The sequence below is a fragment of the Gadus macrocephalus genome, chromosome 3 (assembly GCF_031168955.1).
Source record: "Gadus macrocephalus chromosome 3, ASM3116895v1".
Classification (NCBI taxonomy): domain Eukaryota; kingdom Metazoa; phylum Chordata; class Actinopteri; order Gadiformes; family Gadidae; genus Gadus; species Gadus macrocephalus.
The window spans coordinates 13,197,183-13,217,625 of record NC_082384.1 but is presented as its reverse complement, the minus strand read 5'-3'; the positions used below and the strand labels follow the sequence as shown (position 1 = coordinate 13,217,625).

The 20,443-nt window shown below is 42.9% G+C and overlaps 1 protein-coding gene across 1 annotated transcript in view; it reads left to right on the top strand.

The window, feature by feature from the left end:
• The first annotated feature begins 3,767 nt into the window (after window positions 1–3,767).
• The window catches only part of LOC132454144 (alpha-1,6-mannosylglycoprotein 6-beta-N-acetylglucosaminyltransferase B), a 133,608-nt gene continuing 116,932 nt past the window's right edge, over window positions 3,768–20,443 (top strand). Inside the window, exons 1-2 of the mRNA XM_060047348.1 lie at window positions 3,768–4,481; window positions 8,854–8,966. Coding sequence (XP_059903331.1) covers window positions 4,414–4,481; window positions 8,854–8,966 — 181 coding nt within the window. The 5' untranslated portion in view covers window positions 3,768–4,413. The remainder of the gene's footprint in view (window positions 4,482–8,853; window positions 8,967–20,443) is intronic.

Here is a 20,443-nt window from a genome sequence, read left to right as displayed (position 1 = left end):
CGAAATAAAAATCCAAATGATCCTCATCTCGACCTGGCTGTCACTCAGACACACACACAGTGTCACACACACACAAACACACACACACACACACACACACACACACACACACACACACACACACACACACACACACAAACAGTGTCACACACACACAGTGTCACAAATACACAGACAAAATGTCACACACATGCACACAAACACACAGTGTCAGACATACCCACACAACATGTTTAACACACTTACTCACAAACACACTATCACACACACACAGTGTCACACACACACACAAAATGTGACACACACACAAAATGTCACACGCACACACATACACACTGCCACACACGCCCTCACACATACACACACACACACACATATATGTCACACACCCACAAACAAAATGTCACACACACACACATACACCCACAGTCACACACACACACACACACACACAAGCAATCAAGCCTATCTTGTGAGGGGCAAATTACTCCAGCAATCCATTTGCCCCGTTCAATAGGGATCAGTCAATCTCCCCACATTGTTATGTTCCCTCCTTCTGACCGTTTTCTTTTTCCCTCATAGATTTCCTCCCCCTCTCCTCAAGCCATCCTCACCCCTCACTCCTTCGCTGAGGGCACTTCTATTAAAAAGACTTTCCCCCAGGTCAGTTCATCATTTTAACCGGGCAAGTTATGATTCCTGTTTCACCATTTTCCTCGTCAACAACAGGCTCACTTTCAAATATGGGCACACCTCTATCTTCGCATAGTCATCAAATAGCGCTGGAGAGCTAAAGATAAAGCCAAACAAATGTTCTCTAGCTCCAAATCCAATAGTCAGCTTGATGAATTATGTATGTTTAACACCCTATGGTACTAAATGAAAGAAGTTTTTGCTTAACTTTTTTCCATAGTAGTCAGTGTGCCAGTCAGTCCAAAGTGGAGGAGGTGGAATGATGGTCTTTCCAAAATGTCCAATTGAAATATGCATATATGTAGTCACTCATTTTCCACAGAGTGGCTTTGAAAAACACACAAATTCACCATAAATGAATGCTAGATGTAGTAGTTTCATAGCAATTTAAAATAATATATTCACAGAAAATTACATGAAATTAACAACTCTGCTACTGCAATGCAACAGTAAACATTAGCTGTTCACAATTGCAGAATTTTAACAATATTCAATACAATATAACTTTGACAAGTAAATGAGGGCTGACATTACTGGACTTTAGCTGATGCTGTTGAGATACAGTAATAAGCTGATTTAAATGTACAGAGATCACCTGTATTTTCAAATTAAAAGTACGGCATCCAGAGTTCCTGTAAATGAGCAGTTGAAGTACAATTATTAAATCTGTAAATGAAATTAACTGTTATTTTACTCCTCCTTCCTAAACTTGAATCGATAATTTCTATATTCAGTTGCTGTTTGTTTTCTTTGTGGCTACTACATCATGGCCAATCGTTTCGTTGACACTCACACGTTACCCACCCCCTCCTCCCACACATATATACACACATTCACACACACTTCTCTCTCTTCCTCCTCTCTGATCCTAATGGAGGGAAAGTAATTGAGACTTTGTGCCATGGGCGTGTGACACTGGTATGCAGTAGGTGCACGTGATGGGAGTTAGTTTACTTTGATCTGGCTGGGTTGTCCTCGTCTCAACCCCCTCCCATCAAAGACATTGGTGCCCGTGAAGCACAAAGCATTGCGTTCACAAGTCACATTGTGTTACTCTGATCATTTGTTTTACACTTGGCACAACGGAGACGCCATGAGAAGTGCAGAATCACGCCGTGTTTGTGTTCCTTTATGGTTTTTCTCGGTGGCCGGTGAATCAGATGCAAATCATTTCACACAGCAGCTGGTTTCTGTGATGCCATCAAAACAACATTTCCCAAGAAACATAATTGATTTTGCATAGTAAATTAATATATTGCCAGCACTTCAAACAGGCTAACGCTATTTCAGAACTTACATTCGGGGGACTTTAAAATGCTTGTGTTCATATTAAACCAGAAAGATCTCGGTATTGTTTATGTATTTCCGACTCATGTTAGTAGAACCAACTTCACATTTTATTGATTTATTTTCTGGATAATTTCATTTAGGGATAAGGATGAAGATATTAGACATTTAGATTTCAAAATGCAACATCCTGTGGTATAGTTTAAATCTTGAGCTAGAATTGAGTAAAGAATTTATTCTGAAAAGACCACCTGCCAATGTTATTTTATTCATATTATTCAATCTTAATAGTGTGACGTTATGTTACACTTAAACGCCAACTAGTGAAACTGTTAAAGCAGCATCTTTGCATTGCCATGCCAGGATTTATAAATAATTATGGAAGATAAATAAGGAGTTGGAAACTCCCTCACTCTTCCCCCTAGGGAGTCCCTCCCACTGAGCAATCCTGTCAATGCATTTGCATATATTTACATATTGGTGCACACATTAAATTTAGTTACGAAGTCAGATGCACTTCCACTTCTATTTAATGGAAAATAACTCAATCTTAAGGATGTTCCAGCCTCCAATGACTATACCTGTGTGTGTATATATATATATATATATATATATATATATATATATATATATATATATAAAGATGTGCTTGAAGAGAAAAATGTAAAATATTTAATTCAAATGGGATAAATATGTATCCCTTATGCTCTACCTACTCCATGATTTTCTGTCGTCCACAATGTTTACAGTCAACCGGTTCAAAGGAACGACAATAACCTGCGAAAGGGAAAGTGGGGCAAGATTCAACCTCCATGGTAATGTTTAGGCCATGTGGGGCTTAGGGATTCATCTTCTTTAAAATAAATTCAACCAGGTTATTTCTGGGTCATGTGCTCTTTGGGATCTGGCCACTCAAAATACTTTTTCAAAAGACAGATGGAGAACACACACACACACACACACACACACACACACACACACACACACACACACACACACACACACACACACACACACACACACACACACACACACACACACACACACAGAGACATTAGGCACACCCACTCTCACATAGAAGGCTATTCATCTAAGACAACAGAAACTTACTTCAACTTCCACACACACACACACACACACACACACACACACACACACACACACACACACACACACACAATTCAGCTGATAACCATGAAACCGACCATGAAACTTAAAATAACTGGAAGGAAATCTTCCACTCAAAATGCAAATTTTCCTCTTCACATTGTTCACATAATACTTATGTTTAAATATGTTTTTGTGGTCATTATACTGACATATGTGGGTTCATGGCAACACAATTAAAAACAATTAAAATGTAAAAATGCATTTTCAATAGGCCGTTGTTAGGGCTACGAGTGGACTTATCTTTGCTGGTTTGTTCCACTACTATAAGGGTATATTATGGTCAACTCTGACGGATCAATACCCAAGGTATCCGCTGTGGGTCGCTCTTGTATTTTCTTCTGGAAGGGGCACGGCCTCTGTCCGTGGTGCTGAAAGTCTTACCGTCTCATCTCCTTATAGTTTGATGTCCTCAAAAAGAAAGGAAAGAATAGTCAGACCAACCATCAAAGAGGCAGGTTTTCTAGACAAAAGTATAGATGGCAATGGAAAACAAAAGCAATTATTGATAAACGAGCGGTTTCCACTGCACAACAACGGCTTCAATAAAATGCCGTAGATGGCGCGCTGGCTGAAAGAGCGCCCGCGGAGGTTCGCACGAGACAAACAACCGCTGTCAGAGAGAGGGGGGGGGGGTAGAGAGAGAGAGAGAGAGAGAGAGAGAGAGAGAGAGAGAGAGAGAGAGAGAGAGAGAGAGAGAGAGAGAGAGAGAGAGAGAGAGAGAGAGAGAGAGAGAGAGAGAGAGAGAGAGAGAGAGAGAGAGAGAGAGAGAGAGAGAGAGAGAGAGAGAGAGAGAGAGAGAGAGAGAGAGAGAGAGAGAGAGAGAGAGAGAGATGTGCTGAAGACTTCCCTCCACTTCGCAGCGGCCGCAGGGAAGATAAGGCGCGCGGTAGCTCCCGGGAGAGCGCGAGATCATCCCGTTTTCCGGTCGTATTGTGACTCCTACAGTTGGCACGCCCCTCACAGCCACTTCTTAACACAAAGTGAATGCGCGTGCTCGTTGGTGGACAGTTTCTTTCATGCGATAGATGACTTAAAAACATCACGCGCTCTCACACGCTGTTATCGGGGGACTTTCTACTCGTGTTCGTATTTTTCGTGTGCTGTCATCCTGAATCTACGCGCGCATTTCGGAAGGGGGATATCCGTTCATTGGATCAACACCACGCTGGACCGGGCCGGTAGAATGTATAGTCACTACTTTAAGTTGCAAGTCGGAAGGTTAACCATGTTAGGGGCTGCTCGTTTGGTCGTCGACTTTGGGAAATGATCGCTAGCATCATCGACGGCAAAATAATGGTCAGAAGATGTCTCGTGACGTTCAAGCCGTTCAGGTAAGGCGGGAGACAGGGGTGCAGTCCATTGGTCCGCCATCCTCATGCGTATCTTAATTTATGTGTTCGTTTATTTAGAGCTATCAAGTCATCCCTTAGAAGTGGGGCTAAATGAGGTGGGACAGTGTCAGATTGGCTCGTCAGATAATGGAGTTGATAAAGCAGTGTGTGTGTGTGTGTGTGTGTGTGTGTGTGTGTGTGTGTGTGTGTGTGTGTGTGTGTGTGTGTGTGTGTGTGTGTGTGTGTGTGTGTGTGTGTGTGTGTGTGTAATTACATAAGTTCAATGTTAAGAACATGAGTCTATGTTAAGAACGGAGGCTATCCCATAACATTTCCCATAAATTGTGTTGTCTACTATGCACGCCTTTGTGCGTACACGTGTCATCGTTCGTTATCATGTCGCTCTCTGTGTGTGTGTGTGTGTGTGTGTGTGTGTGTGTGTGTGTGTGTGTGTGTGTGTGTGTGTGTGTGTGTGTGTGTGTGTGTGTGTGTGTGTGTGTGTGTGTGTGTGTGTGTGTGTGTTCTCAGATATATCCGTTTTTTACACTATAAATAACGCCGAACGGCTTATAGTTAAAATAAGCCATTTTTCAGTCCGACGATCCTGTGGTTGAGTTGAGTGTGGAACTGGGTTACCATGCCAAGCTGTGTTCGTTGGTGGAAGGGAGACACAGAGGGGGAACCAAGGCTCGCACTCTCACACATGTTAACTGCGTACAGTGTTGATGCTTCACAGTCAATTGAGCCAATTCGCCCCATCTTTCCCTTTGTGCATGTTCAGAAGAAAAATAGGGCGAAGGGGAGAAATGTGCATGGCTTTCATTTATTTAAATGAATGTGATACTTTTTCATTCATGACACAAATCCTTTAGGGGGTAGAAACAAACACAGACAGACGTTAAATATTTTCATTTATATTCAGAAAGGACAAGGCATTCTCAAACGTAAACGTTAACAGATGTAAAACTATAGGATGCTGTCATGTCTAACTCACACACACAAGCACACACAAACACACACAAACACACACCTACACACACACACACACACATACACACACATTCTCCTTCTCCTGCAAGGTGGTGAAGCCACAGTGCGCTTAGCTTGTAAAAATCTCTGAGGCAGCCAGAGATAATGTTCTTCATGCCTGAGTCAGAAGTTCAGAACAGAACCCTCTCCTTAGTCCAACCCACTTCTACAGCTCTCCTTTAAAAGGTCTCAGACCGGAGAAGGAAATACAGGAACTATGTTAACCCTTTCACAACCCATACTTCCATCAGTTCAACTCTGGCGAGTCATTAGCCTTTATAGGCCTTGCGATCGATGCATAATCAATTGGAGCAAAAGAGTGTAGATGGAAAACAGGGAACACCTTATTGAACATGATTGGTTCGTGGTTACAGGAGAGAAAATGATGTCACAGAGGAGATCCCCAATTACTTGCTATAAGCGGTGCTATTGATCGGCCACAAGTGTCTCAAATCTAATACTGACTATTCAGCTGGCCAGCGGCGACACAGCCTCATGAAAGGCTGCCACTTTTCCTCAAGGAGAGGTGATTCAGCTGAGGAACCAGGGGGAGAACCGTTCTCCTTGACAGGGGAACCTTAACCACTATACCGTCAGCGTTTCCCCCCATGCTTGGCAATGCTCTGTGTACTCTGTACCAACCCAGGTACCTCAGGGGCCCAATGTGTGATGAATGCATACGTGGGAGCAAGCCAATTAGCTGATAGCCCATCTCTTGCTTCTGATCCAATTACAGGGGGAGCGCAACGTTTACTTTAAGCCTGTTAATTAAAGAGTCGTCAGGCACGGGCCCTGGCCCGAAGCCCCCCCCTAACACTGCGCTGAATAATGACTGATCAACGGGGGGAAGGGGAAGGGATGGAGGCTTTCTCTCTACTATGAAAATGAAAATTGTAAGCTATCAGAGTACTTTTGGTATACAGATTTATGTCCGATATGATTCAAACCGTGCAACATATTATTCTTGCATACTATTTGGTATGCAATTCCAGACACAGTCTCATCTCCGGACTTCCCCAGCTCAGGGCTGGGAACTAGGAACCAGTGATGGAATTGAACAGTAACGATTTATGTATTTTTTTGTGCATGCAAACAACTTTAATGTCACTCAGACTTCTTCCTGGCTAAGTGACCAGGCGGTCATAGACACCACCCATCCCCACCGTTCACAGAGTTAAAGCACAATATTCTCTGGATTATATGTAGTAAATAAGTCGTTTGAATTACTTTATCGTCAGGCCCATACAATAAGCCCCATTTTTGCCGTTCTCCTCCGGTGCATATGACAGATTTGATTGAGTAGATACTTGATCCATTGCGCCATGTGGTCAGAACAGATGGAAGAAGCAGTTGATACAGCATGATGCTACAGCTTCCTCAGTACTGGACCTATTGGAGTCTGGCATCAGACAACACCGTTGTACACATAGAAACACACACACTCTCTCTCTCTCTCTCTCTCTCTCTCTCTCTCTCTCTCTCTCTCTCTCTCTCTCTCTCTCTCTCTCTCTCTCTCTCTCTCTCTCTCTCTCTCTCAATTCTTTGTTTTTTTCCTTGATTATGCATTATGCATTAGGCATTGGGCCTTGAAGTGAATATTGTTATGAAAGCCTGGCAAACAGCCCTGCTCAATAGTTATCAGGTTACAACAAGTCATCCTCATTGCCCCTGCATCAATCAAATCCATTCAACACAGTCGTAAGTGGCTTGCCGTCATTGTAGACTGAGGTAGCCTGGCTTCATGCCGTAGCAGAGAGTGCGCTCAGCTCTCTGCGTGACGCTACGGTGGCTGTTGAAGTCCTTGTTTACCTTTTACTGAACGCGTCGACAGAGTTCACGCTGAGCCCTACATTTGAGCAAACAATTCCTGCTCGGCAATAATCATGAATAATTCACGTCTTTGTGGAGGAAAAGCCTTACGTTTGCAGGCCTGGATGTAGAAACAAAAGGCTAGCAGTAATCCCTGCCACATTTCCTCTAAATGGTGAAGTGAATTGTGATAATGACCCTTGCAAACAGTTTGCAAAACTCCCCCTGGCTAGTTTTTCTCGACTCGCTGCATTGTCTGCTTCTATTCTGTTGTTCTTTCCAAGTCATTGGTTGAAAGTTTGAGAAAATGTCATGATAAGTTTTGATGAAAAATAAGCCATTCTCATAATCTATCAAGTCAACGTATATTTAGACACACCATGAAATGAAAAAGATGGGCTTTCTTACCTTGTTCACATATTCATATATTCAACAAAGTATAGTGCTCTATATTGCATTTATTAACAGGCTTAACATGTACAGACTAACACCCTGCTGGCTGATGTGTTTTGCCACCCGAACCTGATGTTACCGATACCCTGTTCAAATATTTTAAAATGTAGTTCATTTTAATGACACCAATGACTCCACATTGTACCAAACAAATGTTCTGGGATATTATCTGAGGCCCATTAACGACAACACGACCGGCCGGATGTATTCAACCCCGTTTCTTGGCTTGGCTCAGAAAGAACAGAAAAGGCTGGGGATTATTTTGTTCTTAACAAACTGTACTGAATATACACTTTGTAGTCCCCCCTACTTTACCCCATGAAGTTGTATTTTTTCTCCTGACTATTATCTTGTCAGTTCTGTTGTTTTGGGTCCATTTATTCTGTTCTCTATCTGATTCCATCACTAACAATTAGTGATCAAATGGGGTGAGGGGATGCCACTGATTTGGCCACCAGTCCCACAGTAGTCTTGGATGTGTGCCAGTGTAACTGTGGACGGAACATTTCCACTAATAAGTGCACTTCTGGCTCATTCTTCTGCTTTACGGAGTCTGTACTCAATGTGTTCTGCATGCTGTCTTTTATGCTGTGTTTCTGACGCTTTTCTTTTCACTTTCCCTCCCCCTCCCCTCTCACTCTATCTCTCACTTCCTCCTTTTCTGTTCTCCTCCATGTGACATGATTTGCATTTGGTTTGTTATTGCTTCATCCTGTCGTCCTGTCCGTCACGCCGGTACGTGTACCAACTGCACGTATTGCTCTGCACCATACTGCCTTATCACCTCCCCTCTTCACACCATCACGACCCCCACTCCTCTCCTTGAAACTCCTGTCCTCTCCTTCCCTGTTCTGACCTCTCCCGTGTCTTTCCTCTCTTCTATTTCCTTTCCTTTTCTTTTATCACGTCGCCTTCATCTTGTTTCTCCTCTCTCTCCCCTCCTCCTGCCCTGAAAACATTTAAATGGTCACTCCAAAAACAATTAAACTCTCCTCCTCCTCCTCCTCCTCCTCCTCCTCCTCCTCCTCCTCCTCCTCCTTGTCATCACCTTCCTACCACTTCTCCGTCCCCTGTCTTGCAGGATATTTGTGGTAGGCATAGGCTTCTTCAGCCTGTGTTTCCTAATGACCTCTCTTGGGGGACAGTTCTCCGCCAAGAGACTAGGAGATGCTCCCTTTACCATCCGCACAGAAGGTACTGACATTTACTCTTTTATGAGTGTGTGCCTAAGTATTTGTGTGTGTGTGTGTGTGTGTGTGTGTGTGTGTGTGTGTGTGTGTGTGTGTGTGTGTGTGTGTGTGTGTGTGTGTGTGTGTGTGTGTGTGTGTGTGTGTGTGTGTGTGTGTGTGTAGGCCAGAGGGGGATAGTTTGGGGTTTTCTGATTGTGTGTGTGCGCGCAATGGGAGGGGGGGGGGGGGGTTTATGTGTGTGTGTATATACCTGTGTATGTTGTGTGTTTGTGTTTGTGTGGCTGTGGGTGGGTGTGTTGCATGTTGCATGCATATGCATTAATGCTTTGATTGCTGTAATGTCACTGCTAATTGCTGTGCCATGAATTAACATGCACCCGCGAGTGTTTCATTACCGTGTCCTGCCTTTTTGTTGTCAAAGTTACGCTTTTCTCTGTTACAAGAACACAAGTGCACCATTAGATATATATTGGGACATAAAGCATGCTAATTAACAAGGTAAAGGCACAGAGAAAGATTAAAATATGACATCATAAGATCTTGACTGTTGGTTAATTGGTAGAAAGCTTACGGTGTGATCGATAGTCATGTTTCCATCTAAAAGGTGATGAGAATCTTTAGAAAGTTCGCAAAAAATAAATTTGAATTAGGTGCGTTTCCATCAAGTGGTTGGAGCGAAAAACTACACACATTCCAGGGCTTGTCGTATGCTTTTGATAATATCCTCTCTTAGGTCCTTTTCCCTCTAAAATAGCTGTAATGTTTTTTTCTTCTTCGATGAGAGCAAGGAAAGGTTTTACCTCTTCAGCGGTCCACACGTATCTATTATTCACATTGGCCATCTGTTCCATGGACGTATTTAAAGGATACATTGTACATATTCATAATTCGAAATTCGTCGCAGCCTTCATACCACAGATACTCCAGGGTCTATAGCATATACCCGCGTTTTCTGATTACAGTTTAATGCATTTTCCACAATGTACCAGCTCTCGTTTTGGAGGCTGAACAGACAATTTGACTGGAATTACTTAGTAGGTGTCCATATATCAGGGATTAATGGACAAGGTATAATTAAAGGATATGCAAACATAGACATCCTATGTCAGATGTATATATGATATACATATGATATAGGATGTCTATGTATACAAACGGTTAAAAAAATATATAAATTGACGCTACAAGTTGATGTCTGCAGGGTTGCTATGGCCGGTCGTTATGCGGAAATCGGAAGTACATTGTCAGTCCTGTGTGTTCAATGTTCGCTACGTCACAGCTGTTTCGAAAAGTGTGTTTCCATCTCCCATTTTGCGCATTTAGGCCTACTCTCTTTCGCATTTCTCAAAAACCACCTCAAGCGAGCGGATAAACCTTTTTGCGAATTAGAGGATTTTTATGCAGATTTTGGTGTTTCCATCACCGTTTACTGATTCGATACTTAGTTCATGAATGGAGAATTAGGTAAAATTAGGTAAAAACAGTATTCTAGGGAAGATTTTCAAAGTTATTGTACCAAAAAGTTATCGCATAATGGCAGTGGCTACAGGAGGTAGAACAGGCTGTGAAAACTGAGAGGGAGCTGGTTCGAACCCGGCTCAAGTGTCCAGATGTCCCCGAGCAAAACAGAAGTTCCTCACTGCTCTTGAAGAGCTGGCTGTTTCCACGCATGATTGACACCTCTCTCGGAGTATGAACGTTTGTCTGAATGTGTATGAATGGGTGAATGGGAGGCTCTAATGGTGAAGAGCCACTTTGAGTAGCCACAGGTTAGAAAAGTGCTTAATAAATGCAGTCCAATCACCAAACAACGTCGTGTTAAACCACTTGTGGTGATACAACCTCACAAATAGGAAAATAAATTATGCAAATCAATACTTCCTATCGGCAGTAGCATTTTAAATGTGTTCTACTGATGCTTCTGCTTCTGCCCAGACAGACAAGTCCTCCACATTCGTATATCTTATATTCATAAGAAGTCATTTATACTGCGATTACTGCAACACTGTGGCCCTGTTCAGGATTCTGAAACCAAACGTCATTAGCAGATGCCTCCTTCCAGACATCTCAGTAATTTCATATTTTGAAGGACGGATTTGTTCGATTACGGCTTCAATGATGAAGAATTGTGTGCGGAAAAAGTGGAGAGAAAAAAGGGCAAAGGATTTCTTGACTCTGGACTGAACTGGCTGATGTGACCCAGCGAGTCCACATCTCATTCCTACAGAGATCAAACGATGTCACATGACCTAGCCAGGGGATGCGATGACCAATGGGGAGGCTGGAAATATGTTGCGTACCGAGCTCATGGTAGGGCTTCATGGAAGAGTGACATTGTGCCTAGTCTGCCTTCTGTTAATCATTAGTTATTATGATATTTTCTCAATGCAATGCTTGTCTTTCAGTGTGGTGTATCATCCCAGAGAGATTCCTATCCTACTGCCTCTCGCATCAACACAATTCTATTTTGGAGTTTTGTTTTTCTTTCCTTCCCCAAAAACGTTTGACTTATTTATGTTTTGAACTAATAACTAAACAAACCAACAAGAGATTAATGTTTAATTCTAGGAGTTGATCTTGCAAGGTTAAAAGAACAAAACCACGAGAGGCAAAAGTTGAATTCAGCTGTCAAACTGATGCTGCTTCTCTGGGTTTATATTTGGCTTGGCTTTTGAGAAATGGGATGCTTTAAATCTTCACTGGGCTAGCTAGCTTTGTACACTCGCCCGCAAGCCTTGAGTTGTAACTTTCAACACTTTTATAAATGTGCGTTGCTCGGAAACCAGGAGAGAATTGGAACAGCGAAGGCGTGAATTGCTGAAACTGATGAGGAGCAGTGTGGGACCAGTAGTACCTGGGCCCAGAGGCTTGAGTCTGAAACTGCCCTAATGGGGGTGCTACTTGGCTCACCGGGATCATTCGTGTTCCATAGACATAAATACACAGACGCCTCATTGGCTGCTTTGACCCGTTGATGCGACGCGTCAACGTCGTCGCCGTGTTGAAGAGGCCATGTAAACAAATATAAGTAAACGGGGGGAGCTGTTTGTTTTTTTTCTGGATGAAAAGCACGATAACGTTTCTATTTCTCAAGCGGTTGCAATGGTTTTTTATATTCATTCATTTATTCGGATTATACATACTGGATTTGAACATTTATAATTAAATATTATTTAGATCACAAACCCTTTAATAAAATACATAGACTTATTGCTGGTGTTCATATTATCAACATGTCATTTATTTAATATCTACCCTGATTGAAATGAAGACGGTTTTCCTTAGGTCCATGGCTTAAGACGATTCATTTGCGGTATAAACGTCTGTAAAAAAACATTTTGTATTGAAACAGAAACTATGTTTTTTTATTTAACAACCGTAAGAAGAACACTCACATAGTATTGGATATGTTGGCAAGAATCTGTGTGGTTTGGCCCTTTGGAGTACAATGTAAGAAGTGGAGAGAGTTTAATGGAGCATAGTAAATGCCGCCCGCAAGACTTGGAGAGCTTTCAGTAAGGCCATCATGGCTGTGGGGGGGCGGGCGGGGGGGGGCATCACAGGATTAGCGTGTGTGTGAATTAATATTATCGTCGGTGTGTGTGTGTGCTTAGTTTTGTGGATGAGTGTGCAGGACATTAAAGCCGGTACGTGTGTGTGTGTGTGTGTGTGTGTGTGTGTGTGTGTGTGTGTGTGTGTGTGTGTGTGTGTGTGTGTGTGTGTGTGTGTGTGTGTGTGTGTGTGTGTGTGTGTGTGTGTGTGTGTGCGCGTGTGTGTGCATGATTAGTTAACTACTCATGCATTTGAGTCCGGGCAGACATCTGGAGCAAGCTCATTAAAAGCTGCATAGTGTCCAACTATGTTCTCCCACTGGACTTAGTTTTGTTTATGCGTGTGTGTGTGTGTGTGTGTGTGTGTGTGTGTGTGTGTGTGTGTGTGTGTGTGTGTGTGTGTGTGTGTGTGTGTGTGTGTGTGTGTGTGTGTGTTTATGCGTGTGTGTGTGTTGTCTTTCTGTGTGTGAGTTTGTTTGTGGGAGGGGGGCTATTGTCTTCTTGTTTGTGTGTTTGTGTGTGTGTACACATGTTTGTGTAGGCCTATACACCTGGGGACACCTCCCACTGCTTCCTTCATTGTGTGTGTACGTGTGTGTATGTGTGTGACCTGGACTGTGTGTGTGTGTGTGTGTGTGTGTGTGTGTGTGTGTGTGTGTGTGTGTTTGTATGTGTGCATCTGTTTGTGTAGGTCTTCATGTTTGTGTGGGTAAGTGATGATCTGGCCAGCAACGGGCTGTTAAACAGGGTGAGAGCAGCAGTATGGGACACGATTGATACCAGGGAGGCACCACTCCATCTGCTCCCTGCAAATCTGCTCTGCAACACAATTGGCCCTTTCAGTAAGTCACTACGGTGCACCTACTCACACACAGCCACAGACACACAAACACGCATAGACACACGCAAACACACGCCCACTTGCAAATAAAATACATGGTCACTTAAAACAACAGGAAACATTTACGGAGTACATACACTTGTATAGTATTTGTGTGTGTATGCACACACAAATTGCACATATCTTTTTGGCAGAACTTTTAATTCATATTTTGATTGATTCTAAAGTAGCTTGCTGATGCTTCCGTGGCAACCAGAATAATGTCTGGCCGAGATCACAACAAGGCCAAGTCCTTCGCTTGGTGCTCACTTATTGCTAATTACATAATATTTTTACATCATTCCCTTTTTTTTCCTTTGCTTCCCCATGGGCTTATTGATGTAGTCTCAAACAGCTCCTCTCTTGCTCTAGCAGCTGCCCTTAATAGCTTCCAATATATCTTGATTTGCCAGGATTACTCTTTAAAAATAATAGCGCAATATTCATATTGCACAGGGCTGAACTCTATTTACCCCAGTTGGGGCATGGAACCAGTTCAACTAGCACACCATCACATCAGACAAATCATCATTCAAAGGACTATCTTGCACATACTGCTTTTATTTTGGCGTTGAGCCAGCTTGAAGATAATCTTGGGCCAGTGTATGCATCACATTATCCTGCCACTGCCTTTTTGTTTCCTGTAGGCAGTCGGTGTTTGCATGTCATTATAAAAATGTTCTACAGAAAGGTTGCTTGGCCTTTACACAGTGAATAGCTGGAGGCTGTTGATGTGTTCTCTCCATGTTGGTCACTCTCTCGGTGTGGAGAACAACAAAACGTGTTGCACAACATTTACAAGATAGGAGGCACAAACGTGTTCATAAGATGAGTCGGTTATCTGTAAAGGATGCAGTACTAGTCAGTATAAATGTATTATCTATGTATTTGATTTGACGTATAGATGTATTGTATCTTTACATCACTATTTCCATTTGGGGATTAATCATATTAATCATAATCATAGAAATAAATATATATATACATAACATATATATACTGTATATATATGTGTGCAGATAAAAAAATGTTGAACCATTTTTAAAAATATATATATATAACAAGAGCTTGTTTCTTTGTCTTGGTGTCCATGCTTTATTCATCATCATGTTCCTAACGTCAGAAAGCATGTCTGTGGTGAGACGCTAGTGTGGTGTTACTGTCGCTGAGCCCTGCACAACTGCTGGATAATGACGCCACAAGCTGTGTTGACAGCTCAATCAAACCATGTGCCAGTCTCGAGGCTACCGCAGCGGATTACCTCCATATATAAAAAAAAATATATATCTATATATATAGATATATATATCTCACCTTTCATATATATATATATAGCTCCTCATGCATCCCGGGGCTTGCGGGCCATTTGCATGCCTGTATCCACTCTCTTGCGGTCCCAAAAGAAGTGCCTCACACGTTGAGTCATTTCACAGCCAAACTGCACCACTAGCAGGCGAGTGCAGCACAGTGGGTGGAGTGCAGTGGGTGGTTACAGTGGGCCCGGGGTATTAGCTGATTCTCCTCCACCGCCAACCGCTGCTCTTCTCATGTGTGCGTGCCACCATTTCCTCTCATTCTGGAGGATTACCCGCGCTTCCTCTGGGAGGTCAGGAGAACTGGGGGGAGGTGGGAGGGTTCACTACAATCCCCCCCCCTCCCACCCTCCACCCTCCCTCTGCTCCCGTGGCTCCTCAGGGAATCAAAATTGTGTAGAAAGCGAGAGGAGATGAAGAGATGGACTGGGGGGGGGGGGGGGAGTGACGGGTGGCGGGGGGGGACGACACATGGAGAGGGGGCTGAGTGCAAGAGGTTGAACGGCATTCAATAAAATAGTGAAAAGGAGAGAGAGGGTATGGGAAGTTGAGTGTGGGTGCACGTGTGTGTGTGTGTGTGTGTGTGTGTGTGTGTGTGTGTGTGTGTGTGTGTGTGTGTGTGTGTGTGTGTGTGTGTGTGTGTGTGTGTGTGTGTGTGTGCGTGTGCGCATGTGTGTGTGGATGCATGCACTTTTCACCCTCAATTTCAGCTCAGGCTAGAAAATTAGATTTTAAAGCTTACCGTAACGAGAAAAAAAAAACGAAAATGGGCTACTGGCAGATTGGAGTAAAGGGAAAAATACAGGGCAGCCTAACTAGAGTGTTTTCCTGGACACCGACACCAATCAGACCCTTGATCAATGGTGTCCCTGTAGAAGCAGGTGCTGCATTGTTATGATGGAGAGCTCTCATGGTGGTTGCTTTATACTATCCCTATGATAACACGCTGCGCCCTTTGTTCTGAATCAGTCTCTCTCTCTACTCTCCCTGTTGGCTCCTATTTCCTGCCTGTATGTCTGCCTCAAGATTCAAGATACAAAGTCTCTCTCTCTCTCTCTCTCTCTCTCTCTCTCTCTCTCTCTCTCTCTCTCTCTCTCTCTCTCTCTCTCTCTCTCTCTCTCTCTATCTCTCTTCTCTCTCTCTCTCTCTCTCTCTCTCTCTCTCTCTTTCTATCTCTTTCTATTCGACATCCCTGAGGGGAGAAAGAATATCATTATATATTTCAGGGTCTCAATCCTATCGTTCCATAAGCCATTTCTTTATAGTCTTCAGCTATTGAATGTCTCCAGCTTGTGTCTCAGCATTCATCTCGGCCCAATGAATTAGTAGTTAAACCACTTTTTCTGTTTTACTTTAAGTGTGATTGAAAATGGTCTAAGGACGTCAATACAGTAAACAGTAAGAGGATTCTGCTTAAGATTCAAGATTCAAGAGTTTTATTTGTCACATGCATACAATAAACAGTGAAACGTAAAAGTGACAGTGCCGCAGAAGCAGTGCAATATAAGACAAAAAGATAAAACATACAATGTGATTTAAAAAGTAATAAATAGCAAAAAGCAACAATAAATATATCACACTAGTATGCTATAGCAGCATGTAAACAGTGTGATGAATACAGAGGTGACTGTGTACAATATCCAATGTCTGTCAGGTTCCGGTAGTGTTCTTTTAGATTGTCAGTTTGTGTGTTTGAGTGACTCGAAGGGGGCACTGGTGGGGTTGGCATTGATGTTCCTGATGGCCTCGGGGAAGAAGTTATTTACTTAATGAGAGCACGTCAGTAATAAAATCCATGACAACCCTCAAAGAATATTAATTGAGGATAATGGGTTATTTTTGTGTTGTTTGTTGCTTTGAAAACACCAAAATAACGGCTTCAATGGCAGGACTTCCAACAGAGTGAGTACTCACTTTGTCCAACCTCAGACTGCCTGAGGGAATCTTGACAGACAGCCTGACAGTTGTAGCCTTGTACAGCCAGCAGACAGTCTCCTCGGATTTCAGCACATATATTTACATAAAGCCTTAAACATTTATATTTATAAAAGTATAGCCTTTATGTGTAATTTGAATGTCAATTTAATTTGATACGCACATTTTTGGACTTATATAAATGGTCTGGTCCTCCCCTTGATGCTTTTTGAGTCTTAATGGCTTGGAAAAGGCTGTCAGATCTAGGATGGTACGATCACAGTCGGCCGCTAAGCCTGCTTGAAAGGAAGCCTGAGGGCCCGTCCTGGGGGCCCTGAACCCCAGCCCCTCCACTCTACAGTGAATCTCCTCACTAAGATAATACACACGCACCCATGCATGCATACACGCAAGCACGCAAAAACACACACACAAGCAAACACACACACATTTCTCCTCTCGAACACACACACACACACACACACACACACACACACACACACAAGAACACACACACAGTCACCCACACACACACAAACACACACACACAAACACACACACACACACACACAAACACACACACACACACACACACACAAGCGCACACACAAGCACATACAAGCACACACAAACACAAACACATAAGTGCACGCACAAGCACATACACACACACAGACACAAACACATTGGCAGTGCAGGAGTGTTTCAGCATGAGAATGGTATCCTAAGGAGAAAAAACCTGACTGGTGAACAGGTTTTAAACTTGATATTCATACCCCAGAAGTGGCTAAATCCCACAGTGAATCCCTCTGAAGAGCAGATAAGTGTGTATGAGCCAGTTAGCTCCTTAACCCCCCACCGTTGTTGTGGGGGTGTTGAACGTGGCATGGCAGGTGACGGCTATGTGTTAATACTTGGCAGCATTCAGCTGTGGCAGATGCCATGCATCTGCCTGAGTTTTGATCATTTGTTCTACAAGGCTACCCAATGGGCTGTAGTTTCTGTTTAACTTAATTACCTTGATTTAATTGTGGTAAAATCCACTTGACATCTTGTCAAGTGAGGTTTTTTTTAAAAGGTGCAGACACTGCATTCACAAATATTATATTCGCAACAAAGGAAAGTGTTTCATGGTGATAGTAAGTTAACTAACACTTGTGTGTTTCTTAATACCTAAAAGTCCTTTCTCGCACTTCAGCTCCTTGACTCTTCCTCCTAGTCGGAATGCCGCATCATCTCCTTGCTGCCAGCTTCATGGCGTACTTAGCCCATTAGCACCTTGGATACATATTAACGACCAAAAAACTCCATCTCATTTCCGGGGTCGCTGGAGCCATTGTCCTGACATAAGTGCTATTACCCGTGCTATAAATGGGACTTCTCCGAGACGCCGCATTATCCGATGGCTGCGCCCGGGGAAGGTGACAACACAAAGCGCAGCAATACGCCGGCTCAATTACCCATCAGGCATTAGCGCCGCGCTCCCAGCGGGTGGCTGGCTAATCATTCCGCTCGGCTCTGTGTAAACGCCGGTCATCCTGTTTATCCCCCCCCCCCTCCGCCCGATAGTGTCCCAAGTCAAGCCTGTTTACGCTTGTGTTCACACTCTCTCATGGGCTAGTGTGCATGCTAATGGTGTTCTTTGTGCTGATAGCAGAAAACCTGCGCTGTGTCGTGTTCCTTATCTAGAGGCAACTGTAGTGAAACCACCCTCGGCGTGTGTGCGTGTGCATTTGTGTGTCCGTGTGTTTGTTTGTGTGCTTTTGTGTCTGTGTCTGTGTGTGTATGTGTGTGTGTGTGTGTGTGTGTGTGTGTGTGTGTGTGTTTGTGTGTGTGTGTGTCTGTGTGTTTGTGTGTGTTTGTGTGTGTGTGTGTGTGTGTGTGTGTGTGCGTGCACGTTTTTCTGTGCGCGTGCATGCGTGTGTTTGTGTATGCAAGTGTGCATGCGGGCGGGAGAGAGGCAAGAACAAGGCCTTATGAGCAAAGCTTCCCCGGTGGTGATGGTGCTCTCCTCAAGCTCAACATCTCTCCTCCCCGTCCTCCTCCTACAGCTCATCCACTCCCCCACAGATTAATACGTGAGCTGCCTGACGGCGGGGAAGAATTTATGCGGGCCATCTAGTTTTGCTATTTGTTTATTTATTCATTTATTTATTTAATGTGTATTTGATTATTGGTTAATTTGTTCATCCGTTCATTTGTACATCTATCTCTATCTATTCATGTATGTATACATATCTCTATCTCTCTATGTATATATCTTAGATCAGGTTAGGTGTCAAAATTAACCAACGTAGCCGGTGTTAGCATATTTTTGAAGTTCATCCTCATGCAAGACATTGTTCATGTTTTACACTGCACAACAAGATCAGTATCACTGAAGTGAAAATCACTTAGTTTTTATAATTGTCTCTCAATGAGATGATTACTTATTATGCACATGCGTTATCGCTTTCTGAGCTGGCACATAAAATGAATAGATGTGAATATAGAGTAATGGGTCGGATGAGAGGTAGGAATAATGTCAGGAAGGGAATCCTTTCAAATGATCGTACTTTATCATACATTTAAAATGGCTTACATTGACTGTTATCTCTGTTGCATTTCTGTGTATAGTGATGTCGAAGTGAGCTACATTTACACAACATTCTGCTCTATAATTTCTACACATTGAAAGGGAAATTGCACACTTTGTCTCAGTAGACAATTGAGACAGTAGACGGAATAGACAGTATACAATTAATTAGTATTAACATGTTTTGTTGTTGTTGGATCCTGTCTGCATTGAGAATGGTAAAAGTTGGGGTTACTTTTCTGACCATGCATTTCTGCCAAAGTGCTCATGCTGATTGGAGGCCTGTGCGGCAGGTGTTCTGTGTGTGTGTGTGTGTGTGTGTGTGTGTGTGTGTGTGTGTGTGTGTGTGTGTCTGTGTGTGTGTGTGTGTGTGTGTGTGTCTGTGTGTTGGTTTTTGTGTGAGACTAATGGACTTATCCCATTCTAGATGTTCCTCAGACTCGCCCAACACCTGGTAGAATCATGACGCCAAATCAAGCATTAATTATGTAACATCAATATTTATGCAGCTTGAGATTTGTATTGGGAATATTAGTGTGTAAATGTGTGTTCTTTTTTTTTTTAAATGATGTGGATAAACAATCTGATTATTCAGTAAGAGGTGGTTTCGATCTATGGTTGGGTATGGTTTCACTGAGCTCCACGCCGTTTGAGATAAAGAGGTTTAGAGATGAGTTGAGTCTATAGGTAAGAAGGATGTCTGTGGAGCCTCACCTGGGTTGGCTTGAAAGATAGCGAACCTAAAATGAGTTATATCTGTGCTAATTTCACAGCAGCTCAGCTTATTGTGCGACAAAGAAAAAACATGAATTTCATAGCAACTGTAGCTGGCATCACACGTGGAACTTAATTAGTGACTGTTGTAGCTTAAGATAGCTAAGAGACTGTGGTTTATCTCACTTTCATCATTGGAAAGTGATTCTGTTTGACTGTCTGTTTGTCTGTCTCTGTTTGTCTCCTTGTATATCCCTCTGTTTTTCTCCCTGTCTCACTGTCTGTCTATGTCTACTTATCTTTTGACCTCTCTATTTGTCTCTGTATTCTATCAAACCTTCTTTGTGTCCCTGTCTGTCTCTCTATCTCTGTGTCTTTGTCTCTCTTTCGCTTTACCTATCTGTCCCTGTGTGTCTGTCTATCTGTATTTCTCTTTGTCATCCTGATTGTCCCTCTGTCGATCACATTTCGTCTCTTTTAACTGAAACTGACTCATCAATTCTGCATTACTGTTGAAGAAAAGTGAAAAACAGT